We start from the raw sequence: 23,048 nt of genomic DNA, 5'->3' as shown, positions 1-23,048 counted from the left end.
AACAGCTGCTAGTAAGTTCAATAAAATAATCAAATCTTTTTCAGACAACCAGACATTCAATCCAGACTTGAACAGTCCTACAGAACTACCTTTCCCCCATTTATTTACCCCTGTTCCCCTGCCACTGCCTCCCCCTCCTCCTGGGGCAAGACTACCCCCTCCGCCTCCACCCTTCCCACCCCCACAACCATCCACACCCCTGCCTGACTCAGGAAAAATCCTCTAAAACAATTGTGAAATAAAATAAGCTAAGGGTGAGGGAAGCTGATAGCTGTAGAATTATCAAATAAAAATGTCAAGTAAAAAAATGAGGTTGTAGATTTCTTTGGACAAATATATCATTGATCCACACGACCTTTGCCTAAAAGTCGATAATGATCAATCATGTGTAAATAGAAAAACAGTAAGGCCCAATGTAGCTTAACTTCAGAGTTCAGACGAGAACTGGTGCTTTCAACATGGTGTGGTCGTACTTTTCAAGGGAGGAAGGGAGGGAACATTAAAAATTAATATGGTACCCTTCGATCTACTTGTAAGTACTTTAGTAAAACTTGGTGAGCCAAATTATCAGTGTTCAAACATTTCAACTAATAATTATAATCCATAGAAGGTTTAATGCCTGCTTTTTACCCAAATCAGTCAAAGAGGATTATTACGATTTTAGACACCTTATTTCCTGAGTATGACGCGGTCCCAGATGATATACTATTACAAGATATTATTCCTAAAAGGGCTAGAAAAGAAAGAGCAAGAAAGAAGTAAGTATTCATTTCGATTAATCTTTTTATTTTACGGAAGCTTCACAAAGATCCTAGGATAGTTTTAGGCTATTTTCTGCCTCCTCCGTTCTTATTCAAGAGCCCCTAGAGGCTAGTTTTAATAAAGCATAAATTAATAAAACTTTTCAGTTAGGAAGCTAATCTATAATTCATTTTGTCTGTTCATCAGTCCTTAACGCTATGGGGGAAATTTGATTTTCTTAGTTGAAAATTTAAGCAAAGATTCCTATGACATATGTGCATCCAATCTATAAATTGCTTTGTCCGTCTGTCTGTCAATCATGCTTCAAAAGACATAACTCTTGTTTTTTAAAGGTTTCGTGATTTTATTTGAGTCACTGGATGTTATCATCCTTGTATATTTTCAGGGTTAGAGTTGGAAGAAGGAGAAAAGTTGTAGTCAATAAAATGTTTGATACACCCAGGTTTGCTTTTATAATATCTTTTTAAAATTAAAAATATTTGTTATTGTGGCGGCAGAAAATGGCGGTGATCGGCGGGCCCTTCGCCGTTTTTAATGTAGGAATCGTTTCGTTTGTGCAATAACAGACTCATCAAGAATGTTTCACCCCCCCCCCCCCCCCGAAAAAAAATATGGTCTTCACTCACTGCACGAATCACTGTAAATCATTCCCTCCCTCTTATTTTTAAAAGCGAAGCTTTTCTATAATTAGGGTCGGTCCGTCCGTACGTACGTCCGTCCGTACGTCTGTCCGTAACGGATATTAGGTTAAATTTTGTTCAATGAAAATGTTTTGATTAGCTAAAAAATATTACAGTGCATGGCTTAGTCACTGATTAATATCCACTGCATTAGAACCAGTTCTGGTTTTCCACGAATAATGAAATAAGAATAACATCATTTTGGAGTTAAACTTGTAATTTTTCATTTTATTATGATATTAAACTAAAAAATTAAAAGATTAAAACCTGTTTTGTTGGCCCCAAGAGGCTTACGGTATCAAATGTCTGGTTTTTATTATTATTTTAGTGGAAAATTGTCTGTAATATGATGCTATAAATCATGTTTTAGTATAGCTGAGAACTGATTATAATATAGTAGATATAAATCGGTTTCGAAGCCATACTGAATATATAACTATTATCTTTTTAGAAATAAAAGAAGAATGGATGAGGATATTAAAGAAGACTGTAAAACTTCACATAAGAAAAATTCTGTCCTATTTATGAGGACATTCAGGTAATGGAAAGTCTTTATACTAAAGTAAAATGATGTGTGTCTGTGTGTACCCAAGGATCTTACTAACCGCTTATATGTTTCTCCTGTGTATAGTTGATTCTTAAAGCTCCTGGGGAGGTTTATAACTATATTTGTGGGAAGAAAAAAGAATTTTTTTTTTGGTTTGTCGTTTTATTCTAGGGGTGATCTCTCTTCAGAGGATGGTGGTTCCCTTCTCCAAAATAGTTATAAACCTTTACAGGATCTATGAAAATCTTCTTTGTAAAGTAGAACCATATCGGTTCAGTGGTTATGAGATCTTTTGGTATAGTTAGACAGACAGTCACATAGACAACCTATTACTTTATTATGAGGATATTTGTTGATTTATGACAGTAAATATAAATGTAGAGCCACCATAAAGATTAAAAAAACAATAGCCCTTTTTTAGCACCCTTTATATCTATTTTAGTGGTTGTTGGGACAGTGAATATGAATGTGGGGTGAATGCCAAAAATGCAACAGAAATTCATAACCTTGGCAACTGTCTAGTAAACAGGCAAGTTCTTATAGCTATAACAATGGATATACAATATACGTGGATATTATGTTAAATCGTCGTCAATTTAGCTTGTTAACAAGGAACTTCGATCGATCATCAAGTAGGATCGGAGAGGATGGGGTGGAGGGGGGGAATCGTGAATTTAACTCGATACAAGTTTCATTTTATTAGTGAACATAAAAATCTGGTATAAGATCCAAGTAATAATATATCCATTTGTATTTCATAGTTTTTTTGGATAAACTTTGTGTTTTGACCAACAAAATCAACACATTTGTAGCGAAGCAACTGAATAACAAGGGTATTTACAAATTAGTAAGTTTTTTTGTCTGTCCATTAAGATTTCAATTTAGTTTTCCATCTTATAAGTCTCTAGATGGTTTTAAGCTAGTAAATTTTAAAAGTCTTTTTAAACGCCGCCTTGAAATATCCAAAATAACTAAATATCAAGCAAAAACATATTTACATTTTTCATTGACAAATTACAAAAATAAAATCAATGTGATATAATTACATGTGTATGCTTTGTTTTCATATGGTTAATCAATTTTGAATTTAACAAAAGAAAACTAGAAAGTGCCAATTTTTTAGCAACTTTTTAGAATCGCAGCTGCTTTATAATTAGGGTAGTTTGCAAAAAGGCAGGGGACATTGAACATTACATTACAGTAGTACCCATAGTTTTATAAACACGTTTTCTTATTCGATGTCCCAAAAACTTTGGTTACTTTTATTTAATTAGTATCCAAACTTATGAACTAATAATGTTTATCTACAGAAGGGGTAATTTTGTTCATAATAATTGGGGACGTACGTACATTGTACATTAATTTCTAGTTCATTGTCTCATCCATCGAAATCCTTGATATTTTTTTTTAAATTTTGATGTAATTTTAAAATGAAATCTTTTTTTTATCTTTTTAGATATCCTCAAACAAAGAGTTTAAATCTAGCAGAAACATTATCAAGTGGCCATGGGTCTGTTAGCTTAGAATCAGGTATACTTATTCCAGATCACGCCAGGCTGCAATTGAATCAAGATAAAAGTAAGTGCCGAGCTCTGGGACCTACGTATGGTGAAATTAGACAAAAAACCATGATGATTCCAGGTAAAACCAAAATATTTCAGCGGGATCTTTTTGAGAAAATTAGATTTGAAAATTTCAAGTTTAATTTTCACCCCCTAGGAGTTGCCGCATAATCATGACAAGAAAAGCAAAAATTATTTATTTAAAATTTTGAACAAGTTTGCTATTATAAAACTCTTCATGAAACCAATCCTGAAGCGAGTATATAATGGCCATTTTTATCAGTTGCTTTGCTAAGGTCACGGAAATTCAGCCTTAAATAAATCAAATAGAGATATGTTTTATGAAAGACTTCATAAAAGCAAAGTTGTTCAAAATGTTAAATGAATAATCTTTGCTTTTCTTTTCATGATTATACGGCAACTCCTAGTGGGTAAAATTGAACCTGAAATTTCCAAATCTAATTTTCTCAAAAAGATCCTGCTGAAATATTTTGGTTTTACCTGGAATCATCATGGTTTTATGTCTAATTTCAACATACAGAGGTCCCTTTTCAACATCCCAGAGCTCGGCACTTACTTTTGTCTTGAGTCAATTGTAGCCTGGCGTGAGATATATAATATTTATGTAGAATCCAATTTAAATAGAGTAACTTATCTTGGAGATAAATGTAAGCGATTATGGTATACCTAAGAAATGGGTTAAAAAATTTACATAATAAGTTAAGATTTCCCTAAAGATTGAATTTAACGTTTCTAAATAACAAGAGAACAATGTTTTTTTTTTTAATATTTTTTCCATTTTAGATGAGGAATGTGGAGCTTTCCTAAAATCTTATTTCCCAATATGTGCTTCTTATATACCTTCCTGTGAAAAGGTACAGTATTAATCAGGGCTAGGCAGTCTTGCAGCTGCAAACTGCTACGGTTGCCGAGCTCTTTAATTAATTTATGTAGCTGGAAAGAGTGTCTCAAAAATCAGCCTTATGACGTCATAAAAATGAGGGATTTTCCAACTCTTTTTTTAGGGGTTTTCTTTTCCACTCCTCCTCTCATCTCTCTCATTTTTATGACATCACATGGCTGATTTTTGAAACTCTTTATCTAGCTACTAATTTATAAATTTAACAAGGATGACAACATCCATAAAAGCGAAGCTCCGAAACGGTAAGACAAACAGACATTAATACTTGAAGAGTATTAGAACTGAATAATCGGATAATTTATCACATAATTATTTATTGTTAATAAGTTAAAAATCAACATGTTTAAATGGACGCATGGAATTCTGGTAACGGTTTTAGAGTTGCTACGCTTTCTAAATCGTACCTAACTACTACAGGAATCACCATGCAAAGTTTGGAGTTTAACGAAAAGAGCTATCTGTCTGTGACGGACGGACGTACGGACTTACCAACCCTAATTATAGAAAAGCTTCGCTTTTAAAAAGAAAAGGTCTTTTTTGGTATACTATAATATACTGCAAAAGTTAAAAATTAGGAAGACCCTATTTTATCGTTAAAGTTGTTTTCCTTTACAAGCATTTAAAATAAAAATATCTAATTTAAGATGCTAATGGAAAAATTGTAAGTTTTTTATTAGCCCTAAGAAGAGTACAAAAAATATAATGGGCACGAGCTATATGTAACTCTACCAACGGGGTGGAGAGACTGTGCGGACTTTCAATTTAGTCTTCGGAATTAGAAACACAGCCAAGTCGCTACAAAAGAGCAAAGAGTAATTGTCTAGCCGACAAAAAAGGTCCCCACCACTTAGGCCAGTTAGTTGTCTGTTTTATACAACTATACTAATACATTCATTTTAAGTTTAAAATGGTTATTTGTTCAGGTTGGAACTGCCGAGGACAGAGAAGCAAATGCCATTGGTTGTTTATTTACACAGTATCCTAGTCTTATGATTCCATTACTTTCTGTTAACAATGACCTTAACAGAGTTTAAATGTCGTCTTTACCTGTGTAAATATCGTCGTTGCTTTTAGCTTTATAAATATCGTCTTTGTTGTTAATTCTTAATGTAGTTTCAAGTTGGTAGAATTTCTTATATTCCAGTGTACTACCCATATCCCCTGCCCAATATTTGCAAAACTTGTATCTAATTTCAAAAACTTTTTTAAGCAAATTATTTTTAGCTACGATTTTTTTGTTCTCAACCCTGCGGGATTCCTTACCTAAACTAGAATCATCTACATTTTCCTACAAAATTCTAGTTCAGGGTAGTCCATGAAAAAAAAAGATTTCATTTAAAAATAACAAAACACTTTTTTTACTGAATTTTTAATTGTACTACAAGGCAAAACTTACATTTATATTGAATAATTATTTTACCAAATATAATGAACAAAGGGCATTTTTACTTATAAGTATTTTTTCAACTTTATTTTTAGAAATATTGTACCTTAACTTTTTGTTAATTTAATTTATTTTATTAATTTATTTCTAAACTTATTATTTTATGATAAGAAAAACATAATCTCTCTTGAAGTCAGACTAACAAACAATTGTTGAATATTTAATATTTATTTATTTATTTTTATATAATTATATACAATAAATACATTATAAATACAGCTGCATTTTATTTATCAATAGTTTAGATGATTTTTTAATTTAAAAAGAAATTGAATACAGAAAAGAGGTATTTTATATTTAAACAAGAAAAATTATATCCACAAGAAAACAACTTTATTTTACAGTAAACTAACAATTAAGTGTTATCTTTTTATTTAAACTGTAAAGGCAAAATTTATAATAAAAACTATTTTTTGTAAGGTAAAAATAAATTTAGTGTGATTAGCTGGCGTATTAAATAAGAGCTTTAATGAATAATGAAATGTTAAAAACAAAAAACTTTAACAAAAACTACAAAACAGATTATGTTAAAATAGCAGCTGCGCCCCTAGTATCTAGGTGGTCTGTATTCTTTAAGTGTTAAATAATAGCAGGAAAGTAGCCTTGAATATACAATAAAATAAATAGCCTAAAACCATCACAGGACCTATTTAAAACTTTCCTTAAAAATGATAACTTAATCAGTTCCATAGAGAATGAGCAGTTCAGTAGTTTATGAAATCTTAAGCTTCAGACAAAAAACCTTACTACTTTATGTAATAGGCAGGATGTAATAGGATAATTTACGACTAGAAAAAATAACTAGACTAAATTATGGTATTTGACTACATTTACAAAAAATGATAAAGCAGCACAGATAGGCCAATGGAATATAATCTCCAAAATAATAAAGCTATACATTATTAACAATTCTTGCAGTTTTCTTTTCCTGCAAAGCAAAAAAATGTTTCTAAGTGGTATCAGAAAAAAGTAGTTATACCTGTCAAGCAGATAAATTTATCAAGCATAATTGGGTAGTCATATGTAAAAAAAAGTATACCTAATAGAGAACCTCAGGATTGTACAGGAAGGGAGAGGACATTGGGCTCTTTTTTCACTTGTACCCAAAGTTTTATTATAACAATTTCTTATTCGTTGGCTTAACAACATTGGGGACTTGTCTCATATTTTGATTGGTTGTAAATAAAAATTAAAAAGGGTCCAATTTCTGAGAGATTTCATTAAGGGGTCTTTTCATGAAGTAGAAGTAAAAATATATTTATTTAACTTTATAAAAACAAATATAAGGTCCTCTAAAGTCTATTTATTATTTTGCTATTATCACTTGCATTATATGCTAATATTCCTTATTTTTACTTTGTCAATTAATTTTCTCTATACTTCCTTCGTCTGACAACTTTCTTAAGTCTATTACTGCTTTCTTTTGTTGAGCTTCCAGATTTTTTAACTTCATCAGATTTGATCATGCGTGAAAATCCGCCATTGTTGAAATTGGCGCCATTTTTAATATTTCCCGCTCTTTTACTAATAATCCCGCCGGCTCTCCAGCTTGTTTGGCGGGATGGTTGCTGCACAACATTGGCGGCTGATTTAGACTTGCTTTCTGTTAGCAACTGATCTGCCCATTCTTGGCTGTTGTTTTCTTCGGATTGGCGGCGACTGCTTTTCGGCCTGACACTTGCTGTCATCTGGTTGGTAAAATCTAAAAAAGCATTTACTTGAAAACACTGTTAATTCAGTTGCGTGTACTGGGTTTTGATTAGGGGAGGGGGAGGGGGGTGCGCGAAGTGCAATTTTTTTCAGATTCTATTAATTTAATAGGGTTCGGACTTTTAACTTGGGACCCATCTTTCGTATTTTAGAAGGGGTTTATCAGGAATGTGTAAACCCCTGTCAAGGGGTGTACCACAAGGGAGATGTATCCACCCCCTTTCTGCATTTTCTGGTTTAAATAGAATATTCCATCAATCGAAAGTAATTTTTTCAAAAATAAGGTTGTAGAAATTATGATTACTAATAAAGTGAATTGATTAAATCAATTAAAATAGGATCTTTTTGGAATAATATTTCTATCTGTATCACTCTTTTTTGTTTCAAAATCAATTTCTTAAGGATTAGAATATTTGTTGCTTTCCCTAAAAACCACTAAAACCCATAACCCATATCGAAGCTATCATTACTTTGCCGAACCTAACCTAATATAAAGATAAGTTTTCTTTTTGGTTTAAGAGCAATATAAAAGAAACTTGTACCTGGCAAGCTAAAGCCAGCCCTAGTTGTCTGCTGGTTGTTTATAACTCCTTGTTCTGTCTGCCTACCATACCCTTGATTTACCTGAGGAAAAAGTATAAACTGTCTAATAAACATATATAATAGTTACTTATCTCATCGTATTATATTTTTATTTTAATATTCGTGGAACACAGTTTATATTACGATGCTTTACATGATTTTTCAGTATTACTGAAAACCGTATCTAATCCAGCATATATTAATCGGATTCGAAGCAATACTGGAATATTCATCAGTATGTTATATTTGGCAACTAAAGAATGTACAAAAAAGTACATGAAAAAAAATAAAAACGTAATAACCTTAACTATTTGCAAGTTAAAAGTTGAAGGAAAAGTTCAGTATAAAGAAGAAAAATTAACCCATCCCCCTTTTCTTATTCTAAAAATTTTTAAAAACAAGGAGGGGGGACGGGGGTTTCTGTGCATGCTGGTCACTTTGAGGGGAAATAAATATATACCTGACTCCTGGAATATTGCGGACTTGGTGTCAAATTTGACCTTCTACTGAATGGCTGGCTCCAAAGATTATTTTCAATCTAAAACATATTCCAATAAAATGAAAATAATATTCTTTTTTATTATTCTGTAACTATTTAGTTATAATGAACTGATTTACATGAATTTTTTCAAAAAAAAGAGGCAAAAGAAATTCATTTACTTTAAATTAATTTCTTATCGTGTATAATGATAGAAGTGTAATATTATCGTAATTTTGATTTTAAGACATGTGGTAAGGCATGGTTTTAAATCAATTTGTAACTTATTAATCAAGGTTACCCCTACAGAAGGGAGACAATTCTAACCTCTACTTTTAATTTTAGGTTGTGAGGGAAAAAGTCGCTCAAAAAAATTCTGACGTCATAAAAATAAGAGATGGGGAGAAGAGGAGTGGGACAGAAAACCCCAAAAAAAGAAATGGGTAATCCCTCATTTTTAGGACGTCACATGCTGATTTTTTGAGCGACTTTCTCCACAACTTTAGTTTTTCTGCTATGGGGAATTTCTATTTGGAGGGTGAAGGAAACCTTCCCCAAAATAGTTATAAACATCCCGTAGGCCTTCACAGTAACCCTACCGGTTCAACGGTTATCGAGATAATTCAATACACACATACAGGCAGACATCTTGTTACTTATACATAAGCTTAAATTTCATCTCAAGTTTTGCTACCTCGTATTTGTTGCTATAGTCTTGAGTCTTTCTTTTGGCACCTCTTAATTTCATTCTTCTCTTACCATCCTTAAATGTCAGTAATAGTTATTTATTGCATAGTATTACATACATTATACAGCATTCCGCGGATATGAAAACGATTAATTTTAACCGGTCTTGTTAGCCGATAGTATACATGATGGTCAAAATAAAGGTTTAGAGTACAACACAACTTACTTTAAAAAATAAAATAAAAGCAAAGATTAAAAATAGGGTAATTGATAAATCAAAAAGGATGTTATTTAACAAACATATAAAGTAAAACACTCCAATAGCTTGGAGACTAAGTGCACTCTAATATATACTCTAGTAGGTGTATACAACATTTCTTCGGGAAGGAGTGAGACAGCGAGTAGGCGAATTAAGCGAATACTGACAGTTATACTATGCATCAAAAAATTATTAGCAGTTGCACTTTTAACAGATTAACTTACCAGAAACACCTCATTTTCTTTTCTTCTTTCAGAGGTCATATCAAATGAATGGCCCTTCTCAATCACTCCAGAAAACTAGAAAAGAATTAATCTAATTATTTTGCCATTTTATTAACACAGAAAAGGAAATGCTAAAATTTTTGCCTACTATAAAAAGGATGATATCTAACTTATATACTTTAATAAGTTTAACCCTCAAAAAGCTCTCAATAAGCTTGTTCTCTTGTAGCAGTATACAACTTGAAAGAGAAAGTGTTACTTACAGAGATGCTACGCATCCAAAAACAATGGCTGACATCTATTAATCTTTGGACACACATAAATTGAATAATTAAATATATTCATAGACAAAGCGATTACCAGATGGAAAGCTTAATACATAGATAGTAGATATAGATTGTAGACAGAAAGATAAATAAATATTTAAAACTATGGACAGTACCCTATGATGACAAACATAATCACCCCTTCTGTAGATGAAATCATTTTGACACTTGAAATCAAAATACAATAAAAATTAACCCGTAGTTTTAATCATAGTTATAAACTTTGAGTACCAGTGTAATTCGCAGTCTAATGTTCCCTTTTTCCCTGTATAAATATGATTTACCTGTGATCCAACATTAGTTTCAACTTTATGTTCAACAGAATCATGAAGAGTTTCAGGGAATAAAGCTCTAGACATTTTTTATTTCAAAGATATACATTATAGTTATAAATCATAGATAGTTTCAGGAAATAAAGCTCTAGACATTTTTTATTTCAAAGATAATCATTATAATTATAGATTATGGATAGTTTCAGGGAATAAAGCTCTAGACATTTTTTATTTCAAAAAATATCATTATGATTATAAAATATATGCAGATTTTTAGGAAATAAAGCTCTAGACATTTTATATTTCAAATGTTAGCATTATGATCTTTATTAGTTAAGGGAATAAAGCTCTAGACATTTTTTATTTCAAAGATTATCATTATAATTATAAATCATAGATAGTTTCAGGAAATAAAGCTTTAGATATCTTTTATTTCAAAGATTATTATTATAATTATAAATCATGGATAGTTTCAGGGAATAAAGCTCTAGACATTTTTTATTTCAAAAAATATCATTATAATTATAAATCATAGATAGTTTCAGGAAATAAAGCTCTAGACATTTTTTATTTCAAAGATTATCATTATAATTATAAATCATAGATAGTTTCAGGGAATAAAGCTTTAGACATTTTTTACTTTAAAGATTGTTATTATAATTATAAATCATGTATAGTTTCAGGGAATACAGCTCTAGACATTTTTTATGTCAAAGATTATCATTTAATTATAAATCATGGATAGTTTCAGGGAATAAAGCTCTAGACATTTTTTATTTCAAATATTATCATTTTAATTTTAAATCATGGATAGTTTCAGGGAATAAAGCTCTAGACATTTTTTATTTAAAATATTATCATTTTAATTATAAATCATGGATAGTTTCAGGGAATAAAGCTCTAGACATTTTTTATTTCAAATATTATCATTATAATTTTAAATCATGGATAGTTTCAGGGAATAAAGCTCTAAACATTTTTTTTCAAAGAATATCATTTAATTATAAATAAAAAATAGTTACAGGGAATAAAGCTCCAGACATTTTTTATTTTAAATAGTATCATTATGATTATAAATCATAGATAGTTTCAGGGAATAAAGCTCTAGACATTCTTTATCTAAAATATTATCATTTTAATTTTAAATCATGGATAGTTTCAGGAAATAAAGCTCTAGACCTTTTTTTATTTCAAGGATTATCATTTAATAATTATAAATCATGGATAGTTTCAGGGAATAAAGCTCTAGACATTTTTTATTTCAAATATTATCATTTTAATTATAAATCATGGATAGTTTCAGGGAATAAAGCTCTAGACATTTTTTTTTCTTTCAAATATTATCATTTTAATTTTAAATCATGGATAGTTTCAGGGAATAAAGCTCTAGACATTTTTTATTTCAAATATTATCATTTTAATTATAAATCATGGATAGTTTCAGGGAATAAAGCTCTAGACATTTTTTATTTCAAATATTATCATTTTAATTTTAAATCATGGATAGTTTCAGGGAATAAAGCTCTAAACATTTTTTTTCAAAGAATATCATTTAATTATAAATAAAAAATAGTTACAGGGAATAAAGCTCCAGACATTTTTTATTTTAAATAGTATCATTATGATTATAAATCATAGATAGTTTCAGGGAATAAAGCTCTAGATATTTTTTATTTCAAATATTATCATTTTAATTTTAAATCATGGATAGTTTCAGGTAATAAAGCTCAAGACATTTTTTTTTTAAAGATTATCATTTAATTATAAATAAAAAATATTACAGGGAATAAAGCTCTAGACATTTTTTTATTTCAAAGGTTATTGTTATAATTATAAATCGTGAATAGTTTCAGGGAATTAAGTGGGTAAATTAATGGTGTGCATACCCTCTCACACACCCCTGTGATGTATAGTCCCTTTCTTCCTGACTTAAGAGCAATGCATGTATTTTATAGTTTAGCTTTTAGTTCTTGTGTCAACCGTTTCGGAGCAAGACATTGCTCTGCAACACGACACGAACATAAAAGTGAATAGTTGCCTTAAAGTTTAATATTATTATTGTATGTTTATCTTGTCTTGAATTAATACACTTTATGAGAATATTTAGCTGTTTGTTCTTGCTATTACTACACGTCATTTTGGCGCAGTAGTGTAGTACGAATCTATAGCTCAGATTTTCTTTTAATTGTATTATTTCTTTTCTTTTTAGTTTGTTCAGGTATTTTTTTGTGTTGGAACGATGGGATTGACCATTGAAGAGTGGAGGAAGTTGTCTCAGGATGAGAAGGATTTGCATTTGATTAATGAGATCCATGCTCTTGGGACTAGAATTGATAATGTGGCGGCGGAGCTGGGTGGGCGTATAGCGCCACTGGAGACGAAAATTCAAGAGTTGACGGATAATGTTGATACTAATGTTGCTGCGGTTACTGGACTGGCTACTCGGATGGACGATTTAGAAGATCGTCTTAATAAGGTGGTGGAGCCTAGTGTTGATAATGATATCAAGACTGAGAATGTGACCGTTGTGGATGAGTTTATGACTGGCCAGCAGCGAATTCTTGAAAAGATTGCCCAGCAGAATAATTTGAATGACCAGCAGGATGGTTCGAATACCCAGCAGAATGGGTCGAATAACCAGCAGAATACCCAGCAGAATGGGTCGAATAACCAGCAGAATGGTTTGAATAACTCTATGCCGTGGCAGAGGACGGCTGGTGGATCTGGAGGATTTGGAGGATCAGAAGAGAAGCCTAAACTGTTTGCTGGTGGTTCTCGGCCTATTTTTGGTGGTATGCAGGGAAATGAAGATAAGATCATAAAACTTTGGGAATTGTCTAGGGTTGATGCTGTGGATAATATCTACAATGGAGTTCTCATGTGGTGGCCAGCCCTTTCTGAGGTTGATGCGGAGGATTTTAATACGCTAAATTTTTTTGAAGCTGGACTGAGTGAATCGCAGGTTAGTTGGTGTAGATCTCTTGTTTATGTACCAGATAGATCTATGTATGTTTCGCAGGGGGAGGAGAATGTGCATAGGTACAATGAAACGTGTGCTAAACTTGATGATCAGTTCAGAAAAAATGCGCCTGAATTTGCGGTTGACGATGATGTGATTTTCTTTGATGATTATTTGGAGAGATTTTGGATGACTACTAGACGTTATCATATGACTAATCATCAAGTGTGTAAGGAAATTTTGTTTGATAAATGTGTGGGTGTAAGAACCGCTTGTGGTTATACACTAAAACCTGCTGATATGGAGAATAGACAATTAACATTAAAGGGGTACTTGTGTAAGATGCGAGAGACATTTTTACCACCTGACATGAAAAATGTGTGTAAAGATGCGTATTTGAGTGTTAAGCAACATGAGAATGATAAGATTGATGCATTTTTTGATAAGATACTATCTTTCTGGAAACGTGCGTATCCGAAACCAACTGATGATATGTTCATGGATTTCTATTCTCAAGTGTGTAATGTGGTTTTATCTCCACTTTTGGCTAATCAGATGCGTCAATTTGCGTTGGATTTGGAGCGCGACGGACAAGTGCGAATGATAACGAAGTTTCGGACAGAGTTAATAGTTAAAGCACAATTGATTGTTAAAGGGCTACAATTTAATCAAATTTCAGGGTCAATGGCTAGAGGATGTACAACAAACCAGATGGCTTTGGCTAAAACGATGGTTGGTGGCGTTGGTTCCAAGTCAAATCCTGTAACTATTGATCAGGTTAGTGATGAAGATAATTTGTCATATGAAATAAATCAATGTGAAATTGATTTAGCTGATGAATTTGGTGGACCAGCTGAACTTATTCCTTTAATTGGCGCAATTCAAGGTGGTTTTATTTGTTATTATTGCAACAGAAAAGGTCACATGATGAGGGATTGTTTTGATATTAGAGATAAAAAGTTGCCTAATCCTAAAGGAAAATACTTTTTGCGGTGGGGAAACAAGCCTTTTGTTCCTTATAAGACGGGGCAAAAGAGTTTTAAAAAGAATGAAAATAGTAATGATAAACAGAAATTGGTTGGTGAAATTGAAGGAGAGGTGAAAGAAGGGGAGGATACGAAGGAAGTGGCGCATGTCGATGGTTTAGGGGCAAGTGATTATGAAGACGATCTTGTAGCGGAAGTCGAGGCATGGAATAATGCTATTATAGATGACATTTTATGGTTTTAATGTTTTGTATGTATTATAATCATAAAACCTTATTCCATTTTCTACTTGTTACGCGGCATTGTTTTGATTTATGCGCATTGTAAATAAACAACAACAAAACAAAATTAATGATAAAGAGTGAACGAAGCAACTCTAATTTTGTGATAATTTATTTTGATGGTTTATTTTGAATTATGAAAAGATAACATATTGTTTATAAGCGTATATGAAATTATGAGATTATGTTATAATGGAAATCAAAATAATTAATTTAGTTTTTGATTATGTTTTGTTGAAATTAGGAAAATTCATTTTTGTTGCAGACTGTTGTGGAGTCTAACAGAGATAAGAATAATAAAAAGTGAAAATGAAAAACGAATTAGGAATACAATTTTGTAAAATTGCTATTGAAAAATATTAAGTTGAATTTTAAATTGAATTAAATTTGATAAAAATGTGAAATTAGATATTTGAGAAGTATTAAATTTTGATGAATTGTGGAAAATTGTTTTAAAAGTTGAGTCAGTTATTGTGATTTAAAGTAGTCGATTTTAAAACAATTATATTGCGATTTAGTAATGTTGATTCAGCAAAATTTTTTATGAAGTTTAGAATTTCATGAAGCAAAATTGTTATAATGCATTAGATATAATCGTGGAGTAATCTCTTTCTATGAAGGAAGGGAGGGGTTGTCTCTCGGAGTTGGTATGCACAAATATGGTGGAGCTGTCTCTTTTGTTGGAGGAGAAAGGGGGAGTGAACATATTTGCAAAGAAGATTGCACTACCTCTCAGAGTTGGTATGCGCATATATGGGGGAGCTGTCTCTTTTGTTTGAGAAAAAGGGGGAGTGAACATATTTGCAAAGAAATTTGCACTATCTCTCAGAGCTGGTATGCGCAAAATGGGGTGGTGTAGAGAGGTAGCTGCAATGATTATCGGGCGTGGAGCGCGCCATGTGCAGAAAGTTGAGCTGCGCAGAGAAGCAGAGCTGCGCAAGAAGGTGCTCTCAGGTATTGAGATATATAGTTAGTTGAATTTCGACTTTTAAACCTTTTATACATCTCAGTTTTAATCTGACAATAATAGTTTTGTTAGGTAACATTTTATTGAATTATAAAAGAATTGAACTTATGATATTTGGAAAGATTAATTTGCTTGGTGATTGATAATATTTGATCATGTCATATTTCTTAATACAACTTCTTTTATTGTGTTGCAAGTTTATTTGTTCAGTGAAAACATTTATTTATGGCATCTAAAATAATTGTATTTTATTTTAGATTGGCTGAGAGGAGTGTTTGTGGTGATTGAGAGATACTGTCATCATTATTTATTTGATGGTGAGTTGTTAAGATTTTGTTTCATGTTGTTAATATTTGATTACCATTATATATATATTGCTGTTCGAAAAATAGTCTTGTAAAAATTTGTTATATATATATATTAATATCGATATTAATTCTTATGTACAGTGATTTATCCATCAATTGGCATCTAAAAGTTTGTAATATTTTAGATTGGCCGGAGAGAAGTTTTACTGATTGTGGATTAAGAGATATTTTGGACGTTTCTGTTGGTGGATGAAATATTGTCGGTGAGTGATTTGTTTTATTCCGTTATTTTGTTATTTGTTGTAGACAGATAGATAGTTCTTTGATAGACAATTGGATAGTTACAACCTCATAACTGCTGGTGTTAGTTAGATAGCTGTTTATAAGTTTCATGAAGATTCTGAGATGGCGGCTGGAGCGGCTGAAGTCTACGTTCCAACGAAGATTGGTGGCATGGAAATCCTGACCTTAATTGATAGCGGCAATGCAAGAGGCTGCCTGATATCTCAAGTGTTGGCTAGAAAGCTTGATTGTATGATTGAAGAAACGGATTCGAAAGCAACAGGCGTGCAGGGTTCCAGCATCAAGATTGATGGTATTGTTCGGAATGTTGAATTTCAGATTGGAGGCCACAGTTTTCAAGAAGATTGTTTTGTTATTTCTGGCATGACTGTACCTATGAATCTAGGCAGTCATTGGCTGAACAAAAATAACGTGAAGACGATATTTGCCAAAGACGGCAACAGGATTGAGATGCATGGAATCAGTGTGAATTTAGTAGCTAAACGGAAAATTGTAGTGAAGAATTTGGTTCATACGGTTTTGGAGAAAATGGAGAAAGCAAGAACTAAGAAACCTGAGATTAATGTAGCTGAGTTACAAGACCAAAAATGGATTTGTTCATTGAAAAATCGAATAGAAATTCCTGCATTAAGTACAGTGGTGGTAGAAGTTTCAACTAAGGGAAATATGCCTGAAGGACAGTTGTGTTATATAGCTCCTAGACAAGGTTACTGTAGCCGAAACAACTTGTTGATAAATGAAGGAATTACTGAGGTGGGAAAGAACGGTAAACTTATGACTAAAATCACGAATTTTGAAACTGTTAAGAAATCTGTTCCTGCTGGTACTTTGGTTGGAAATTTGTTTTTGGCGGAGAAGATAGCGATGTTGCAAGAGAACAGAGTTAAAGAAGATGTGTCAACAACATTAAAGAAGATTCGTTTTATTAAAGATAAATTGAAGTTGGATAAAGTTCCGTTTTTAAAAGATAATGTTTCTTTGAAAGGAAGAATAGTTGGTTTGTTTTTAAAGAATTTCAAGGCGTTATCGATTGACCCTACGGATATTGGATCTTGTACTTTGGAGGAGTATGATATTCAGTTGGTTCCTGGAGCTCAACCTTTCAAAAATAGGATGATTAGACTCAATCCTCATCATGCAGAGAAACTAAAAGAACAGATTGATTTATGGTTGGAGACAGATGTGATAGAAGAATGTAATTCACCGTTTAATTCTGGAATTTTTGCTGTTAAGAAGAAGGTTGGAAATACTAACGAGGTGAAAGTCCGGTTTGTCCTGGACTACCGCTCGTTAAATGAGATAACTGAGAAGATCTGTTACCCTTTGCCTAATATTGGTGAGCTGTTTGACAAACTTGGAGGAAAGAAGATTTTTACGTCTATTGACCTTACTTCAGCGTATAATTCAATGCACTTGAAGGAATCTCTCAGGAAATATACAGCATTTTGTTCTAATGGACGGCAATATTGTTTCAAGAGGCTTCCGTTCGGATTGACCAATGCTCCAAGTGCATTTGTAAAGTTGATGGATAGAGTAATGGATTTGAGTCCTGAATTAAGGGCATTTTGCCTAGTTTATTTGGACGATGTTCTTGTATATAGTATGAATGTGGAGGAACATCTGGAGCATTTGAATACTCTACTACGAACATTTTGTGAAGCAGGCCTCAAGATTAATCTTGGAAAATGTACATTGTTTGCAGAGGAAGTGAAATTTCTGGGCCATATTATAAATGCAGAAGGCATATTTATGGACCAAGCATATATTGAAAAGATTAAGAATTGGCCAGTACCTGAAACAGGTAAAGATATTCAAAGATTTACTGGTTTCATAAATTATTATGGTTCATATTTCAAGAATTTTTCTGATATTACGGCACCATTGAACAAATTCAGAAACAGTAGTAAAATAGAATGGGATGAAAAAAGTATGGAAGCCTTTACAAAGACTAGAGAATTGTTCTGTGAAGAAATAAGTAAATCGTTCCCGGATTGGAGGATGGAGGCTGAACCATTTGTGTTGGATACAGATTGGTCATCTACAGCTATGTCTGCGGTGTTAAGTCAAAAACAAAATGGACAAGAGAAGATGATATCGTGTTGGTCACGTGTTTGTTCAACTCATGAAGCCAATTATGCAGCGCATAAAGGAGAATTATGTGCATTAGTAAATGCTGTTGAAAGATTTGAATGTTATTTGAGACACAAGAAGTTTATCGTGAGAACTGATTCAGCTGCACTGAAACATCTATCTACTTGGAGGCAGAACGGATATTTTGTTGGTCTCACCATAAGGTGGATAAACTTTTTATCCACCTTCAGTTATGAGGTTGTACATAGGCAGGGCAAGATGCATACTAATGTTGATATATTGTCACGTACTGCATTAAAGGATAGTAAAGATAGGATATCTAAATTATCGACAGACGAACAAGGAGAGTTAATATTGGATACTGTATATCAATTGGAAGATCCTAAATTATGTCTTATTGCAGGAATTGGAGCAGAGACGGCCAGTCAAATAGCATCCAGATTGAAGGCGAGAGAATTCAGTCGTAGCCTGGAGAAGGATCCTGTTTTAGTTGAGGTGAGGAAATTTATTGTAAATAATGTCAAACCTACGTCCAGAGAATTGTCTCAAATGCCTTATCGTGGTAAACAAATATTAAGATTTTTTGAACATTTGAGTTATAAAGATGGTTTAATTATCCTGACTTCACCTATGCGGCTCCAGAAAGAATTTCAATTTATTGAACGGGTAGTGGTACCTATTGGAATGTACAATAAAGTTTTCTTGTTAGCTCATGCAGATGTTACAGCGGGGCATAGGGGTTATTTGGAAACTTTGAGCAGGATTAATCGTCACTTCATTTTTCCCTATGTGTCTAAATATGTAGCGGCGGCAGTTGCAAATTGTGTCATTTGTTTGAATAGACGTAAAAAACCAAAACATAATCATAATATAGAATTTTCTCCTTTGGCTGGGGAAGCTATGGCAGAGTTGGCCATAGATGCTTTAGGTCCTTTGAATGAGTGTGAATATAATGGAGTCATTTGTAAACATATTTTAATAGTAGTTGACAGTTGTACTAGATATGTGTGGTTGTTTGTTATTGAGGATGTTAAAGCTGAAACAATTATTGAATGTTTGAAGTTTAATTTATTTTCTGTTTGGGGACTATGCGAGAGAATCAGGACTGACAATGCACAAAGTTTCAAATCAAAAGTTTTTAGGGAAGTTTGTTTAAGGTTGGGAATTGAACAAATTTTTATCCCTCCAAGATCAGCAAATTCGAATTACAGTGAAAGATACAACCAATCGGTGTATTCGTTTCTTAAGACTGATTTACGTTTTCAAGATGGAGATTGGGCTTATAAACTTAAAGCTACACAATTTTGTATGAACACTTCTTTCAATCGGAGGTTAGGATGTTCCCCGTATTTTAAGATGTTTCTAAGAAACCCTAAGCTTCCGCTTGACTCATTTGATCCGTTAACCCGCTCGAAAATTAAACATATGAATTTTTCAGAGTTATTGGAGTGCCTTGACAAAAATTGGAGAACTGGACAAGAGAGAACTGAGAAGTATTTACAGGTAGAAAATACAGAAAGGATAGGTCGGCCGATAGCTATAAATTCCTATTGTTATATCTTTTATGACGTCACAACGATTGGTGTAGCTCGTAAACTCTGCTCGCTATGGGTGGGTCCGTGTCTAGTGACAAAAGTAATTTCTGATAATTTATTCGAGGTTCAACCCCTAGAAAAGTGTAGATTGAAAGACAAAGGGGTAAGAATTGTACCAAGGGATAAAATATATGTTATTGAGAGTACTTTAGACTTGACTCCAGATGAAAAGATTGACTTAGTGATTACAGATGAGTTTTTCTCTGTGGATAATACCTTGAAAGTAAACTATGACTTTCCCAATACTTTGAGAAATTTAACTTGTTCAGGCGTTTCTGAAGAGGAGAATAGTTGTGGCGCTAGTCCAGAGGTGGTTGGAAGGCGGAAGGATGGACAGGTAACACCAGATTTTTTGGAGAAATCTTTTTTGGGTGTTGGGTTGTCACAGCAAAGGTCAAATGTATCTCAGGATAATGAAAATTTAGATGATTTAGTTGAGGATCTTAGTGATACTTTGGAAAGTACTCATATTTCTGACAGTGTAGATACGAATGATATGACTGACAAAACTAAGTTAGACTCTACATATTCTACTATTAGTAAGGATAGTGTTTTTCATGGAGATTATACCTCTGATAATAGTTTAGTAGACAACAGTTTGGGTGTAGAGGATGTTAACATGGAATCTGCTAGAGAGTTAGAATCTCGGATGAGTATTTTAGAGGACACTTTTCCAAAACTGCAAAGTAAAATTGTAAACTTGGAACAACGAAGGGGAAGTGTTAAACGAGGTAGAGATGTTGAGGAGGATGAATTAGATAGATCGTTAGATAATGCAAAACTGCAAAAAATGTCTGAGACTATTCCTGTTAAAGGTCGTCCTAAAGGTTCTACAAATGAAGTACAATTACAAAAATTGGAAGAGGATAGACAAAACAGAGAAAAAGACAGATTAGAACGTTATTCAGTAGCAGATGTAGTAACTAGGAACCTCGCAAAATTGATTAAAAAATAATATTTGTAATAATTTGTATAATATTTGCAGGAGAAGAGATTACCACGAAAACCGTCGGGAGCGTGATGACAAGAGAGGAAGCGGCGGTGGTGATAGACATGACCGGAATAGACGAGATGGAGATCGTGGTATGCGCAAGAGGTCGCCTGACGCTTGTAGTTCAAAGAGTGGACGTGCTGGACCAGTACCTGTGAAGAAATCCAAGGATGATAGAGGAGTCAGGTACTTGGATATTTTGTTATTTGTTGTTGTGATGCAGACTTATTGTTTGATTATTGTTGGTGGTATGTATACGTCACAGGATCCACGGTTAGCAGCTTATGATTGTTCCCAAATAAGTAATGTTGAACTTAGATCAGCTGCCTGTTTGCATGATAGGATGGAACCGGTCAGATCTGTGGAATTATTGGGGTTAGCAGAAACCGATTTTATACTGTCGGAAGCCATTAGTTGTGAGGTTAGACTAAAATTGGAGCGCTGGTTTTGCGGTACCGCGAGTCATGTGCACGTACTAGACGTGCCACATGAAAAACAGGTAGAGTTGAGTATGGACGAATGTAGAAAGATTTTTCATTCTGGCAAGTATCAGCATGATGGTATTAGTTTTAAAGTAAACATAGACTTGCCAACTGTTCACAGTTTCACGGTTAATGGAACATTGTCACCTTTCTGGGATGTTGGTGGTGAAAATATTCAATGCAAGACACTGGGAATATACGCGCATAATATGTGGTTCAATTTAGGTTTTGCTATTGGGACTTTGCATATTTTAGTAAAAAATACACCCGTTTTGATCAAGGGAAATGTTGTTATGGATTATGATAAAAAGACGATTGTGGCGAATTTTGAAGAAAATCATTTGTGGGCAACATCAACTTCTCCTTATTTTCCGTATGTAGTACGAAAACCGGCCAGTAATTTTAAGGTAGTTTTTCAAGATACATTTAATTTAACTACGTGGAATGAACAACTTTTTGTTTCTAACTTGGAAAGGAATATTTTAGTTAAAATTATGGGAACAGAGAAACTTACTTTGCAGCATCTGGATTTCAACATTTTTGTAACAGAATTGGAGGGTATCAAGTTTTTAGAGGAACCGAAGGCGGCTGTTAGAAGTTATTTTGGGGATTTGTTAAAACAGGAAGCTAGATTTGATTTGAATGCTATGTTTTTGGCTAGTAGAGAAAGGAATGAGAGGATGATGGAACTTTTTAGTATTTCTAGATGTGCTCAAACAGAAGTTAGATCAAATGTACAGATGCATCATGGGTTCAGAATTATATACCTGGGAGAAATTGCTAAGTATGAAAAGTGTACAGCGGTTGAAATTCCAGTAAAGTTAGGTGTGGATTATGGATGTGCAGTAGGACATTTGCTGGTGGATTATAAAGGTGAGACAGTTGGAATACAAGAATATAGTAGAATGATTGTTGCAGTAGAGGACATAAAATTGTTAAATTGCTCGCAAAGTCCGGTATTTTTGAAGTTGACAGCCAACTTGTTCCTTGGGAATCAGGGGCAGGGACTCGAACTTCTGCACATTGCCAATGAAAAATCTGAACATGTGGGACAAAAGATTTTTCTGAACGATGAAAAGGTGTTTATTGCTGATTTTAATAAGACTATTAAATATCAGGGGTTAGAGGATTTTGAGGATTTTAATGGACAAGCTTCTAAGTTGGATTTTGTTGATCATAAGTTGTCATTTTTCGAACAGGTTACAGGTCCTTGGTTTGGTTTAGAACATTTGTTCAAAGATATACTACCATTGTTTGCTAAGTTTGTTTTGATTGTGTTAATGTTGTTGTTAGGTATAATTCCTATGTTGGCATTGTTGTATTGTTGTTGTTCATGGTGTCATAAAAAAAGATTTACTGAGGAAGAATTTAATGCTAGATCTTAAATTCTGATGCTGAAATTTAATTATATTGTATTTTTTGCAGGTTGGTTACGGCGGCAACAATGAATCAAAAGTTATTGAGCAATGAAGAAGATGGCCGCCACAAACAATCTTTCAATGAAGGAAATCAAGTCAAACCTGGTCTACCGGTGTCTGCATTGGTCAGCAACTCTGCATCTCGGCTGGTGTTGGTAATGTCGCGCGTTGAGCTGCCCACGTTGAGTGTGGGCAGGGCGACGAGAAACATA

At 33.1% G+C, this 23,048-nt stretch overlaps 3 protein-coding genes across 3 annotated transcripts in view; 2 read left to right on the top strand and 1 right to left on the bottom strand.

The window, feature by feature from the left end:
• LOC145327026 (uncharacterized) overlaps positions 1–6,133 on the top strand; it is a 51,517-nt gene extending 45,384 nt beyond the window's left edge. Inside the window, exons 12-19 of the mRNA XM_080170507.1 lie at positions 45–212; positions 665–758; positions 1,148–1,204; positions 1,894–1,980; positions 2,432–2,518; positions 3,446–3,519; positions 4,356–4,426; positions 5,397–6,133. Of these exons, the coding sequence (XP_080026633.1) occupies positions 45–212; positions 665–758; positions 1,148–1,204; positions 1,894–1,980; positions 2,432–2,518; positions 3,446–3,519; positions 4,356–4,426; positions 5,397–5,507 (749 nt within the window). The 3' untranslated portion in view covers positions 5,508–6,133. The remainder of the gene's footprint in view (positions 1–44; positions 213–664; positions 759–1,147; positions 1,205–1,893; positions 1,981–2,431; positions 2,519–3,445; positions 3,520–4,355; positions 4,427–5,396) is intronic.
• A 552-nt stretch (positions 6,134–6,685) lies between these two features.
• LOC145326633 (uncharacterized) overlaps positions 6,686–23,048 on the bottom strand; it is a 61,959-nt gene continuing 45,596 nt past the window's right edge. The window contains exons 19-24 of the mRNA XM_080170003.1: positions 10,468–10,537; positions 9,858–9,932; positions 9,382–9,450; positions 8,670–8,747; positions 8,170–8,251; positions 6,686–7,619 (exon numbers count right to left, since the gene is read on the bottom strand). Coding sequence (XP_080026129.1) covers positions 7,282–7,619; positions 8,170–8,251; positions 8,670–8,747; positions 9,382–9,450; positions 9,858–9,932; positions 10,468–10,537 — 712 coding nt within the window. The 3' untranslated portion in view covers positions 6,686–7,281. The remainder of the gene's footprint in view (positions 7,620–8,169; positions 8,252–8,669; positions 8,748–9,381; positions 9,451–9,857; positions 9,933–10,467; positions 10,538–23,048) is intronic.
• Positions 20,028–22,237, top strand: LOC145325525 (uncharacterized). The gene is made up of 3 exons (XM_080168504.1): positions 20,028–20,282; positions 20,931–21,643; positions 22,116–22,237. Exons 1-3 carry the CDS (start codon positions 20,275–20,277, stop codon positions 22,235–22,237), a joined length of 843 nt encoding a protein of 280 aa, XP_080024630.1. The 5' UTR covers positions 20,028–20,274.

This window comes from Acartia tonsa, chromosome 8, assembly GCF_053477335.1.
Source record: "Acartia tonsa isolate MP-2025a chromosome 8, ASM5347733v1, whole genome shotgun sequence".
NCBI lineage: Eukaryota > Metazoa > Arthropoda > Copepoda > Calanoida > Acartiidae > Acartia > Acartia tonsa.
This window is presented reverse-complemented; position numbering and strand designations above follow the sequence as displayed.

Bases quoted from the DNA above. Each gene is read 5' to 3' on its own strand.
- LOC145325525 (XM_080168504.1), top strand. The intron at 21,644-22,115 runs GTTTTGCTATTG...GGAACTTTTTAG, and splicing joins TAATATGTGGTTCAATTTAG to TATTTCTAGATGTGCTCAAA.